The sequence below is a fragment of the Pelodiscus sinensis genome, chromosome 17, assembly GCF_049634645.1.
Source record: "Pelodiscus sinensis isolate JC-2024 chromosome 17, ASM4963464v1, whole genome shotgun sequence".
Classification (NCBI taxonomy): domain Eukaryota; kingdom Metazoa; phylum Chordata; order Testudines; family Trionychidae; genus Pelodiscus; species Pelodiscus sinensis.
Genome location: NC_134727.1, coordinates 20781189 through 20795658, shown reverse-complemented (window position 1 = coordinate 20795658; position 14470 = coordinate 20781189). Strand labels below are relative to the sequence as shown.

At 42.7% G+C, this 14470-nt stretch overlaps 1 protein-coding gene across 3 annotated transcripts in view; it reads left to right on the top strand.

The window, feature by feature from the left end:
- Positions 1 to 1072: 1072 nt before the first annotated feature.
- LOC106732388 (uncharacterized) overlaps positions 1073 to 14470 on the top strand; it is a 137409-nt gene continuing 124011 nt past the window's right edge. For 2 of the 3 annotated variants that reach the window (XM_025187467.2, XM_075900289.1), the window contains exons 1-3: positions 1073 to 1210; positions 9564 to 9727; positions 13385 to 13497. In XM_025187467.2, the coding sequence (XP_025043252.1) occupies positions 1138 to 1210; positions 9564 to 9727; positions 13385 to 13497 (350 nt within the window). In that variant the 5' untranslated portion in view covers positions 1073 to 1137. The remainder of the gene's footprint in view (positions 1211 to 9563; positions 9728 to 13384; positions 13498 to 14470) is intronic. The other variant, XM_075900291.1, reaches the window with a different exon arrangement.

The window sequence follows — 14470 nt, the reverse complement described above, 5'->3', positions numbered from 1 at the left end:
ATTTAAATCCCAGACTTGATTTGCAATTCTGAATGCTTACATTTGCAGCCCTAGTTTGAATTAGGCTGCAAGTGTAGACATACCCCTAGGCTGTGTCTAGACTGGCCAGTTTTTCCGGAAAATCAGCCGCTTTTCTGGAAAAACTTGCCAGCTGTCTACACTGGCCGCTTGAATTTCCACAAAAGCACTGACTTCCTACTGTAAGAAATCAGTGCTTCTTGCGGAAATACTATGCTGCTCCCGTTCGGGCAAAAGTCCCTTTTGTGCAAAACTTTTGCGCAAAAGGGCCAGTGTAGACAGCTGAGATTTGTTTTCCGCAAAAAAGCCCTGATCGCGAAAATGGCGATCGGGGCTTTTTTGTGCAAAAGCGCGTCTAGATTGGCCACGGACGCTTTTGCGGAAAAGCATCCATGCCAATCTAGACGCTCTGTTCCGAAAATGCTTTTAACGGAAAACTTTTCCGTTAAAAGCATTTCCAGAAAATCATGCCAGTCTAGACGTAGCCCTAGTGAATTGGAGGGAAGGGAACATCTAAACAGACTGACAAACTGACAATATGCCTTGCATTATAAAGGATTCCTGAATTGCAGACAGTGAAGAGCTTCAGGACCAGGGACTTTGCTCTTTGTTAATCCTTTTTTTTTATGGTAGCCAGCCAGCTATATAAACTGTCTGCTATGGTGGGAGAGGGGCTGTCCCTTTACTCTTGCTTACACTATACTATGCTGATTAGTAATAGGGAGGTGATTTATAAGGCTCTGTACATTTTGCTGCAGACTTCAATACAGCGAGTGGCTTCGCACCTTGGAATGTGGCACGTGCACACTCCACTTTGCCATGTGGCCCCCAGGGTGATTATTTGCACTCTAAGGCATTGCAGGCGTTAAACCCGTGCAACGGCGGGGGAGGAGGGAGAGGCAGGGAGTTCCACGCTTCTGACTCGAGATGGCCGTCTGGGGAGAACCACGCGCCCTAAGGCAACCGGAAAATCCCACAGGCGGGAAGAGCGCGCATGCGCAACTCCTTCTCGCGTTCTAAGAGGCGCCTCTAGAGGCCAGAGCGTTTGCGCAGACGCAGTCCTGACCCGCTTGGAGGTGTGCCGTTGGAAGCTGGAGCTCGCGGTTGCGCGCGTGAGGCATGGCTGAGTGGCTGGCGGGAATGCTATTGCTCTCGCAGCTGCAAGTGCAGCTGAGCGTGCCATGGGCTGCAGGTAAAGAGCGACGGGCAACGAGCGCGTGACAAGTACTTACAATGACTCATGCTGGCAGTGCACGAGAGTAGCGATTAATCACAATACATGCACCAATAAAACATACATGGAAGGAATAACTGCTGTAAATAACAAAGGCAAAACAGTAACATATCTTCAAAGTAATGATGCGTCATAATATAAGAGAGAACGATTATAATGTAAGAAACAATGCAGATTTATAATATTTTAATATCAATATAATAGTACTAAAATAATTGAGCAAACAACAAAGCTAATAATATCTAGCTCATAAGCAACTAGTTTTATGACTAATGTTAAGCAAGTAATAAATATCCAAGAAAGTTTGTATGTGTGTAGGGGGAAGGGATAGAAATATTTTATATGAAACAAGATTTGAATGGAGAGAAGAGCAGATGTTAAAAAAAGGCGATTTTAGCCAATAAACAAATTAAATCACAATTACGTGCTCGCTAGCTTTATATCTATCTCAGAGAAAGATAATCTGTATTTATTTTGTATATTATATTCAAAGGTACTAAGACTGTGACCCTGTAACTACTCCAGAGCCTAAATGATTTTTGAGGGGTGACTGAAAAATATCTTCCCATTACTAAACCATAGCCTCTCTAGTTACAAATATCAACTCCCTTATTTATATATTTATTTGCCTTCTTTTGATAATACCACACGACATTTGCTTTTGTTTGCACTTTGTTAGGCTTCCCCTCAATCTAGGAATTGTGAAGTCTTTGCCCATCCTACAGTCTTTGCCCACTATCTTTGCACAAGGCACTTAAAAAGTAAACAATTTTTTTCTTTATTATTGAAAACAGTGACTGTCTTCCTGTACTGGACTGAACCGCATTTTTGTGTTTATGGATGCGGCTACAAATTTTGTATTTAGAACCTTGCAAATTTGTGGATATTTTCTTTATATCCCTGGGTATCCACATCCGCAGATGTCAATGCAGATATCCACAGCTCATTTTTGTGGAGACAGATGTGGATATAGACTTTGTGTCTATGCAGGTGTCTACTTAAAGGGGCCTTGATCCTGACTGGTACCTCCGAGCACTGCTGCAGAATAATTAATAAATAATAGTATGTATGATCAATTTTTGAGTAAGGACCACTTTTCTAGTTTAGTTATGTCATTATGATAATGAAAATTTAAAATAAGTGACTTTGATTTTTGGATGGTTAATATTGACTGTTGCCTAATTTAACTGAATTCACTTGAAGAGTTTTGGTTATAGTCTTAGGTACTGTCCTACTGACTACAGTACTGAAGTGCTAGTTCACCTCTTAAAACAAAACTTAACTCCCAGAGTCTGGCTAGAGTGTACATTGTATGTGCTCCCAAAGAGATGTGTTCTTTTCTAAATTATAAATAAACCAAATGGCATAGTTGATAAAGGATGTGAATAGTTACCTGGTTAACCAATAAGCATCACCCTTGACCAGTGATGCTTACTGATTACGGCTAGCTTCTCTGCCTGCCATGGGAAGGGGGCTGCTCCAGCATGTCAGGGCTTGCTATTTTGAAATAATAACTCCTTCTTTCCATAAGGAATAATGCTTATTTCAAAATGGTTATTTCAAAATAGCAGTTGTGTGGACACCCCGCTGCTGCTATTTTGAAATAACTACTCCCGAGCATTTCCTGGGGCTTTTAAGTCACGGTAGTGTGCTTACATTAAGCGACCCGGCATCAGACTAATTTAGAGGCTTTCCTGTAGTGTGGACACGCTATTTTGAAATAACTTACAGACGCTTCCCGCTCCCATGGAGTGGTCGTAAAAGGCGGTCCCTGAGTTACGAACTTGACACGCGCTTACGAACAGCGTGGTCACATGTAACTCAGTGGGGTCCAAGTTATGAACAGCTCGAGTTATGGCCAAGTGTTTGGTCCGTAACCCGTTCATAACTCGGAGAGAGGCTGTATTTTGAAATAATAACTCCCGAAATAACTATTTCAAAATAATTTCCTAGTATAGTCATGCCCGTAGTGGCTATTGCTTCAGAATTGATTGCACACCATGGCCTAATATTTAAGATCAATTCAGACATCTACACATAATATTTTTGTAGTTCATGTAGCAGTAATTTGGCTTTACGCTACTAATTTGTTGTCATGACATTTGGAGGAAAGGATCGAAGTCTGATATAAAATAGATTTAAATCAACATTACTTTGCAAGTAGGGGGTTTGATGAAGACTTAGGGAACTGTTTTCTCCAAAAGTGTCATTACTGTAAATTTTATGCATATGTATTCAGGGACAACTGCTCCCTAGTTTCTGCTAATTGTAACTAAGCCTTTCTGTTGTACACCTCCTGTGAGATTCATTAAGGAACCAATCCTACAAAGGTGCTGAATACCCTCAATTCCCTTAGACTCCAGGGAGAGTAGAGCATTGAATAGTTGCAGAACCGATTTTTATTATTGAGTTAAACATCATCTCAGCCTGTTGAGGTAAGGAAGTATTGTCATTCCCATGCATCAGTTAATGGATTGCAGATCAGACATAACATTTAAAATATCTTATACAGTGTCTTCGCTGATATTAGGTCCCATTGGACTAAGCACTGTTCTACAAACATATTGTAAGAGAAAGTCCTGGCCTCAAATAGTTTATAGTCTAAATAGATGAAGTTTTAAACCTGTTATGTTTTATAGGTGGGGTATTGAAACTGAGGCTAAATGACTTTAAACAAGGTTGCAAAAAAAGTTTATAGAGAAATTGAGACTTGAATGTGGCTCTGGTGCGTCCCAGGCCAGTATCTAAAGTATAGGACTGGTCTTCCCCTTGCATTTAAGTGAATAGGCACTTGAAAAATCTTGATTTATCAACTGTAGTGTATAACTTCTATCAAGTTAAGTCAAGACAGGTTTTACATTGGAGCAATATATAGTTAAATCTGGCCTAAGGATGTTAAGTTATGGTTAATTTACTAGTTGAGTAGTCGATGGAACTTCCATCGACTAGTCAATAGGCACTCCTGCAGGTCTCCTTTGAAATGTACAAGAGCCCCTATTGGGGCTCTTGTACATTTCAAAGGAGGAATGCAGAACTCCGCATGCAGCCTGAGGCCAGTGGGAAGTCCCGCTGACTCAGGGCTGCATGCAGCATGCCAGCTTTAAAATGTACAAGATCCCCAGCGGGACTTGAAATGCATTCTGCGCTGCTGATTTGAAATGCTTTGCGGAGCCGGGGTCAGCTGGAGACTCCCCACCTGATCCTGGGTTCTCCGGGAATGCCGTGCTGGAGCTCGGGATCAGCTGGGGAGTCCCCAGCTGACCCTGGGCTCCTCGCATGGCAGTGCCACACATCTGAGCCAGGGACCAACTGTGTGGCGCTGCCCCTTTGAACGCCGCCTTGTCGTTTTGAAGGGACAGCTCCACACAGCTGACATGGATATCAGCTGTGCGGCTGCCCCTTTGAAATGCCAAGGTGGCAGCACTGCATAGCTGAGCTGGGGATCAGCTATGTGGCGCTGCTCCTTTGAACACTGCCTTGGTGTTCCAAAGCGGCAGTGTCGCACAGTTGATCCCGGGCTCAGCTGTGCGGGGCTTCCGCTTTGAAGTACTCCTGTTCCCCCACTTTGCTCCTCTATCTGATAGAGGCAGCAGGGGGAGGGGGGAAAATCGATTAGTCGACTGACTAGCATTTGCTTATATATGCTGAGATCACTATGCTGAGATCACTCTGTGCAGCACTTGATATTTAAAAAATAGTGTGATTTTATTTATTAACCAGAATTACTAACAAATCAAGATGAATTGTCCCAGATTAAGGGGTCATTAGAAAAGGTTTTGAAACAAATTGAGAAACTTAACAGTAACAAGTCACTGGAGCCAGGTGGCATTCACTCGCATTCTGAAAGAACTCAAATGTGAAATTGAAGAACTATTAACTGTGGTTTGTGACCTATCCTTTAAATCAGCTTCTGTACCTAATGACTGGAAGATAGCATATGTGACACCAATATTTAAAAAGGGCTCTGTAGGTGATCCTGGCAATTACAGACAGTAAGTCTAACGTCAGTACTGGGCAAATTAGTTGAAACTATAATAAGGAATAAAATTGTCAGACACATAGATGAACATAAATTGTTGGGGAAAAGTCAGCATGGTAGATTAAGGGAAATCATGCCTTAATCTACAAGAGTTCTTTGAAGGGGTCAACAAACATGAGAACAAGGGGGACCCAGTGGATTTAGTGTTCTTAGATTTCCAGAAAGCCTTTGACAGGGTCCCTCACCAAAGACTCTTAAGTAAAGTTGGTTGTCATGGGATAAGAAGGAAGGTCCTCTCATGGATTGATAACTGGTTAAAAGACAGGAAATAAAGGTTGGGAATAAATTATAAATTTTCAGAATGGAGAGAGGTAACTAGTGGTGTCTCCCGAGGATCTGTACTGGGCCCAATCCTATTCAATCTATTTATAAATGATCTAGAGAAGGAGGTTAACAGGTGGCAAAATTTGCAGCTGACACCAAACTGCTCATCATAGTTAAGACCAAAGCAGACTGTGAAGGGCTTCGAAAAGATCTCACCAAACTAAGTGATTGGGCAACAAAATGGCAAATTAAATTTAATGTTGATAAATGTAAAGTAATGCATATTGGAAAAAATAATCCCAACTATTTGTGTAAAATGATGTGGATTAATTTATCTGTAACTACTCAAGAGAGAGCTCTTGGAGTAATTGTGGATAGTTCTCTGAAAACATCCATTCAACATGCAGCAGCAGCAGTAAAAAAAGCAAACAGGGAATAATTAAAAAAGGGATAGAGAATAAGCCAGAGAATGTCTTATTGCATCTATATAAATCCATTGTGCACCCACATCTTGAATACTGTGTACAGTGTGGTCGCCTCATCTCAAAAAAGATATATTGGCATTGGAAAAGATTCAGAAAAGGGCAACAAAAATGATTAGGGGTTTGGAAAGGGTCTGTGACGGGGCATCCCCGCCCCGCACGATGCCTCCTGCTGGGCAGGCGCTCCTTGCTGCCAAAGGGGGAGCAGTCCGGCGGTGTGCAGCATGCTTCAGAGCTGCGCCGGGGAGAGCGGAGCCGGCCGGCGTGCGGGCGGCAATCAGGGAGCGCGGGGGCAGCACGGAAAGGCCCGGCCCCCCCGAACGTCGGGCGCATTGAAGGTCGGCGTAAGAACGTTGGCTCCGCCCCTTCCTGACAGGTGACGTACAAGGGCGGCGGGACATTTTAAAACGCCGCCGCCATAGTCGGGGAGAGGAGGGGAAGAGGAGTTGAGAGAGAAAGGAGCTCCCCGCAGGGACAGCCAAGCCGGAGGGGCCGTCGTAGGACCAGGGGTATTGTGGCGCACTATTCTGCTGGCTAGAGGTGAGCTCGCCGGCAGTCTGGCCGCGAAAGGGAAGGTGAGCCTCCCCGCGGTAAGACACCGGGGCGGGGTAAAGGAAGCAGCCCAGGGCAGAACCCTTGCAGGCTGGTGGGCTGACGCGTTACGGCAGGAAGCCCTGTCAGCCGGGACGGGTCTGAGCCGACCCATACCCTTAGGGCCCTGGGCTGGGGCCCGTGAGCGAGGGCGGGTCCGGGCCCTCCTTTTCCCCTGCCCCACCGCCTTGACGGGGGAATCCTGGTGTTAGTTGTGCGATTGGTCATAATCGAACTCTCGCTGCGTCGGAGCGGGGCTCGATATAGCTGCTGGACCGGCACGTGGTTAAGAAGCTAAAGGACACGGGTGTAAGGTGGTGACTTTGGATGTAGGCCACCCCCGATGATGAAGGGGCTGTAACCCTGAGGGGGAGACCTCCGCGTGACAGGGTCCCATAAGAAGAGAGCTGAAAGAGACTAGGACTTTTCAGCTTTGAAAAGAGCAGACATACCATGACTGATGTGGAAAAAGTGAATAAAGAAAAGTTATTTACTTGTTCCCATAACATAAGAACTAGGGGTCATCAAATGAAATTAATAAGTATCAGGTTTAAAACAAACAAAAGGAAGTTTTTCATCACGCAGTGCATGGTCAACGTTTGGAACTCCTTGCCACAGGATGTTGTGAAGACCAGGACTTTAATAGGGTTTAAAAAGAACTACATAAATTCATGGAGGTTAGTTCCAATAATGGCTGTTAGCCAGGATGGGTAGGAAATGTGTCTCTGGTCTCTGTCAGAGCCTGGAAATGGATGACAGGAGAGGGATCACTTGATGATTATCTGTTCTGTTCACTCCCTCTCAGGCATTTGGAATACAGGATACTGGACCCTTTCCAAGCCCCTAATCATTTTTGTTCCTCGTTTCTAAATCTTTTCCAATGCCAATATGTCTTTTTTGAGATGAAGCACCTACATCTGTAGGCAGTATTCAAGATGTGGGTGCACTCTGGATTTATTTGTGTGACTCAGTATGTTCGTTCTTATGTTCTTATGCTTTTACTGTGTTGTTAACCAACTGTAGTTGATAAAATAATATTTGGTGAATGACTTTGCTGTGAGAATTTTCATTGCTTCATTTACTATTTAATATATAAATTTCATTCTACTGTGGCTCTTTTGGATAATATGAATCACACAGGAATCACTGAGGTCTGTCTCTGAACTATACTCTTGCGCCTTGTGGTAGTCCTGTAAGTCATACTATAGGCAAGATGGAGATATGCTGTGAGGAAGATAAAGGGGGAGTCTTTAAGGGTGTTAGTCCATATTTCACCGCAACTGAAATAACTAATAATGAAAAAATGGTAAAATAACTCACATTTGCAAATGAGATTAATAGTTTAATAATATAAATTCTCAGATTTATGCTACAGGATGAATGGTAAAACAGAAAAAATTGATCATTCACATTGCTGAGAAGCTATTTGCAGGAGGAAATAGGTTCATGTTTTACTGAGACATCTGCCTCAAGGTTGGGAGGAAGTATATTTATTTTCTGTTTATTACACAGTAGAATAAATCAGCATTTGTTAAATTAATTTTGTATGTTTTTACAGGAATAATGTTAAGTATAAATAATTTAATCTCAACTCATATGGCTACCCTATTCGAGAAGTTATTTCAGTATGTAAAATCTGTTACATATTTGCAATGACGACAATATTTAAGAATGTAAAAAGTATTCTTAATTCTCCAGCCTTATCAAACCAGTGAACAAATGCCAATGTTGAATAATCATGACAAAGGTTTCTTCAAGTGCGTGGTTTTTTCCTTATTCAGTAAAAGAATAAGAAAATTGTGTGGTAATTATAGGAACATTGTCAGAGTTAGGTTTTAAACACAGGCTGATAATTGTCATATTTGATAGCATTTGCTTTAAGGATTTAGCCTATGGTGCTTTATTTATTCATTAATTTATTTTCTGCATTCTAACTTGCTGTGTGCTTGGGTAAGGAAGTGGAATGTACAACATGTACTTGAGTGTGCCTATGCACACGTGCTCTTTGATTTGTCAAGTGCTCAGTAAGTGTGCTGCGTCATTAAGTTTTGTGTTTAAATTGAGCATCTCAGTAATTATTGGTTTCAACAAGAACACTATGAGCATTCAGACAGGAAAAATGCCAGTGACAAGCTACTAATTTTAGGGGGAAAAAACCCTTCAAAATGTCCTTTTTAAAATAAGGACATGGAAGTGTTCCTGAGTTCCTGCCATTGGTGGCATATCATAAAGGCATGATGCTTGCCATGGGTTTGAATAAGCATTAACTTTTTTAACTAGTGGAAAATAAGACTGCACCCAAAGTTAATAGTTGATGCACAAATACAAAAATGAGTGGGACATACGAAGTATACCCTAGGCCTCTCTAAAACCCACCCCACTTCCCTAATATAGAAGCTAGCTGTGCTGGCTGTCCCAGACTCAAGCCCGCAACCCTGCACTCCCCCAGGCAAATGCCATAGTCCACTCAAGAACCTACTCCATCTCCCTACCTAACATGGGAGCCAGCTCCATTTGAAGGAGTTTGCGCATGGTTTGGTGGCATTTGGTTTTAACAGAGGTATTGCAAGTTTCAGAGTGTTCATACATTTATAAATCATTAAACTGTCAGATCTTTAGGACACTGTAAGTTTATAAAGTCTCATTAACAGGCCTTAAATTTGCAGTTGTCCCAGATATACAATATAGAGCAGGCACTTTACAGCTAATTAGGAAAAACCCAGGAGCAGATTTGAAATTAATAATTTACCAGGAACTAAACTTCATCTTTGTGTTTTCTCTACATACAGACATTTTTTTTTCAAAAAGCTTCTGATAGGAAGTATAGCAAAAAAAAAATTGTTTAGCTGAACATTGTGTCTGAATAAACATGTTTCTGTCTGGATACGCTTTACATATAGCAAGGTCACGGTTTTGTTTTTTAATTCCCTAAAAGTTAAGTTGAGATTGAATTGTCCTCCAGCACCCTGCTGGCACTATTGGCAGGGGAATTGTTATTGCATGGAGACGAGTCGCACTGGGACTTGGACTCAGGCGTTGAGATACTGCAAACAATATCGAGATACAGAACTGTTAAAAATCAGTAATGCATCAGAAAAGGTAAATCTTGTGAACTGGGTATCACTTTAAAGCTTAATTGCAAAGACCATTTATGCTGCTATTATTTCTAGTCAGTATTATAATCAGTATTTCTTATATAATTGTTAATTATTTTTTTTTTTACCAACTTCAGAGTTACTATTGCATGTGTTACCAGATGCTCTTATAAGCTATATACAGGCTTTTCTCTACATGTGTCTGGCAATTACAGCCCCTGCAGTGCCAGTTTTGTGCTTTTTGTAACTAAACTGTGAGACACAGTCTGAACTATGACATGAGAGAACTATTGTAGTGCAGAACAACTGTTTTTCACATGTTAAGCTGTTGGGATCTGACTAGCTCAGACCTTTGGGATATATCTGTCCCCCAGCTGCTGTGTAGACATGTGCTAGCTCTGTTCAGACTAGCATGCCAAAAGTAGTAGTGGGCCACAGGCAGTCTTAACTTTTGACATTTCCTAATTTTTGTGTACTAGACTTGGTAATGATATTTTTTCTCATTTTTTAATGTTATAACATTGAACAATATTCAGTATTTCACAAGTATTTTATGCCTATAAATACTATACATGACAAATTGATGCACATTTTCATATTTCTTAATGCATTTTCAGAATAGTCATAATACTGAGCAACTTCATGACACCTTCTTTCCAAAAATATCAAAGCATTTTATAAGTATTTATGAAGACTACCAAATGAGGTCCACGCCAAAGAGGTCCACGCCAAAGAATGTAATTGCATGTACCTAAATTTAGACACCTGAATAAATCACCTCATGTTCAAAAGTGCTTAACATCCACAGTCCATAGACAGACAAGTTATTTATCGAGATGCCTAAATATGGATTTAAGTATCTAACCTTGGACGTTGTAGTTGAAACTTCGGTATAAATGACTTGCAGAATGTCTTGTGATGAATTTGATACCCTTCATGGATAGAATACAGAACTCCTGGCTTCCATATCTGATCTCTAACTTCAAGGCAGTTTTCCTTCCCTTCAACTATAACTGCTATATCCAGAGAATTGTCTTCAGAATAGCTCATAGGACTTCATAAAAGTAGAAGCAGTGTGCACTGATTAATGGTTTCAGACAATAGGTCAGTTAGCACTATGGTTGTGTGTAGGCTTGGTGGGCACTTGTAAGACGGCCAGCAAATAATATGAATGCTGTTTAAAGAAGCACTTAGAAAATCATTGCCACAACCTCTTTCAACCTACTGCTTCATTTCAGCACAATCATAGTTCAACATATAAAACAGTATCACTGAAACCTAGTCATGCTTGGCTAGCACAAGTTGGTGAGGGAATGACCCTTATCATTAGATGTCTCCTTCCATCCACCCTCTACATAATGATTGAATCAGCCTAGGCATTTTTGGCCTCATGAGCAGAGCTGTTCTTTAGGTATGGTGAATTGCAGTGACTGCTCCCATCCCTATGTTTTATGGGGTGCGTTAGGCTGGTGCGATTGGACGGAGTGGTTGGTCATTGGAGCGACAGATTCATCACTTCTGCCCCAAACCCCACATTCTCTTAGGGTATGTTTACACTAGCCCCCTAGTTCGAACAAGGGAGGCTAATCAGGGCGACCGAAATTGCAAATGAAGCGCAGGATTTAAATATCCCGCGCTTCATTAGCATGTTCCCGGCCAGTCGCCATTTTGGAAATTGACTAGCCCGGAAAAATTGCCCGCGTCTACACGCGGCAGAGAAGAGCGAATCCGAAAAAAAACCCTTACTTCGAATGATCAGTTAAACCGCCACTCCATTCCACGACTGCTCTGGATGATAGGGTCATAATTCAAAATGATCTGGACAAATTGGAGAAATGGTCTGAGGTAAACAGGATGAAGTTTAATAAAGACAAATGCAAAGTGCTCCACTTAGGAAGGAACGATCAGTTTCACACATACAGAACGGGAAGCAACTGTCTAGGAAGGAGTATGGCAGAAAGGGATCTAGGGCTTATAGTGGACCACAAGCTGAATATGAGTCAGCAGTGCGATGCTGTTGCAAAAAAAGCAAACATGATTCTGGGATGCATTAACAGGTGTGTTGTGAGCAAGACACGAGAAGTCATTCTTCTGCTCTACTCTGCTGGTTGGGCCTCAGTCGGAGTATTGTGTCCAGTTCTGGGCATCACATTTCAAGAAAGATGTGGAGAAATTGGAGAGGGTCCAGAGAAGAGCAACAAGAATGATGAAAGGTTTAAAGAACATGACCTTTGAAGGAAGGCTGAAAGAATTGGGTTTGTTTAGTTTAGAAAAGAGAAGAGTGAGGAGGGCATGATAGCCATTTTCAGGTATCTAAAAGGGTGTCATAAGGAGGAGGGAGAAAACTTGTTCACCTTAGCCTCTGAGGGTAGAACAAGAAGCAATGGGCTTAAACTCCGGTAAGGGAGATTTAGGTTGGACATTAGGAAAAAGTTCCTAACTGTCAGGCTAGTCAAACAGTGGAATAAGTTGCCCAGGAAGGTTGTGGAATCCCCATCTCTGGAGATATTTAAGAGTAGGTTAGATAAATGTCTATCAGGGATGGTCTAGACAGTATTTGGTCCTGCCATGGGGTTAGGGGACTGGACTCGATGACCTCTCGAGGTCCCTTCCAGTCCTAGTATTCTATGATTTACCCTGCTTCAAAAATAATGCAACTCCTTTGACTTCATGGGGTTTATTCCAGATTCTCACGGGTGAAAGTGACGGAGGAGAACGAGGTTCCTTTGCATGTTGTATAACCTGACTCCTAGACAGAAACAATATGAGTGGAAAAAAAGTGCCACACAGTGATTTTAAAATCACTTTTAAAAGGAACAATAAATTTGCCATTGTTTTCCCAGATGTGGGCTTGTTAATTAGTGATTTTAAAAAACACTGTCAAGTTCTTCATGCCCCAGTTTAGACTCAACTGCAAGGAGTCTAGGGAATGGTTTAGCATCTGTAAGAACTCCAGTAATTTTTGGACATGCTTCTTTTAAAACATGGATCCTTGCATGGACGAAGAAATTAATTAAACAACAAGGAATTCATTTTCCGAACTTGATACAAAGCCAAGTCTGTTTATGCATTATGTCTTCCATGCTTTTTTGTTGTTCAGGTACATGTCTCTGCCTCTTCATACAAATATAATCCCTTTTTTTATTGTGATGTTCAAGAAGTCTAAAAATCAATTATGACTAGATTGGTATAGATTGCACACACATAATTGATCAGTTTGCTGGTTTATGAGGTTTACTACCAGATGCATTGTATTCACTTCCAGTATTGAGTGAGCCTAATGCATACTGAATGGGCCAGAGTCTACTCTGTGCTTCTGAGCAACCCTGTTAACATTAATGAGGTTGCAGGGCTATAACTAGGAGTGGAATTGCCCAAATATAAGACACTTCCATCTAGTTGTTAAAAGTATTGGGAGTCAGAACTTCTTGTTTTTCTTCATAACACAACCACTGATGCATTGTGTAACCTCAGGCAAATGGTTTAAATTCTTGGTGCCTCAGTTTCCATATAAAATACAGTTTCCCTGTAAAATAAGGGATAATGCCTTTTTCTCAAGGTAGCTGTGAGAATTAGTGTCTTAAGTGCATGAATGAAAAGCTGTTTTACATGTGCTAATTATTACAAGACATAATTTTTTTTAAATGAATAATTTCTGCAGAAATGGATTTTAGGTTTGCCTCTGAATAATTTCTGGATTGGATTAAATAATTTGGAAGATCTAACTAATTTTGTCTGGTCAGAAGGGACACCAGCAGACATTACAGCACCCTGGTAAGAAGCTGATTTGAGAAGTATTCATGTTGCCATATAAGCTCATTTGAGTATCATATAAATGACTGTGCAGAGCCAGTGATAATAGTATTTATTACCCGACTAGCCAATTAGCCCGTCATAAGACAGGATTTTCAGGTCTCTCCTCCACCTTGATCTTCTCTCCTGAGCCTCCAGTCTCTCGCTCTCGCTCTCATTCTCGCTCCCCCCCTTCTCTCTCAGCTCTCCTCCGCCTCCTGCCTCTCTCTCCATCTCTTTCTTTCTCTTTTCCCCCTCCTGCCTCTCACTGTCCCTTTCTCTTCTCCTCCTCCTGTCTCTCTCTCCCCTCCGTCTCTCCCCACCCCCCTTCCCCTACTGCCGTGGCGCTCGACTGAGTGCTGCCTGCTCAGCCGGGCTGCCACGAGGGAGGGGGGGCGGGGCCATGTACGTCACTGACTCACCCCCCGCTTCCCCTCCCGTCGCGGGGGAGCCCAAATGGCCCCTTGCGCTGCTGGTTCCCCCGGTGGCCCGGCTGAGGGGAGCAGCACTCAGCTGAGCGCCACAGCGGGAGGGAAAAGGGGGGCCGTGTCGTACACGGCACCCGCTCCCTGGCCGTGTACGTCACCGCCCCGCCCGTCTTCCTCTCCGCCGAGGCCCAGCTGAGCGGCGCAGAGCAAGCGACACTCAGCTGGGCCCTGGCAGGGGAGCAAGCAGTGGCAAGTAGCCGTTTGGGGTCCGCGCTCCCCATGCATGAGGAGCGCGGATCCCAAACTGCCGCTTGCCCCCTCACCAGGGAGTAGCTGAATGGTGCAGCGCTCAGCGGAGCGCCATGGCGGGAGGGGAAGGGGGGCGGGGCACTGACGTACACAGCCAGGGGGCGTGGCCGTGTTTGTCAGCATTACAGACTCACGGACACTGGGCTACTATATAAATGATGATTACTGTTATATCTCATTTAAATAAATTGGCGACAGCACTATGTTTGCTAGTTTAT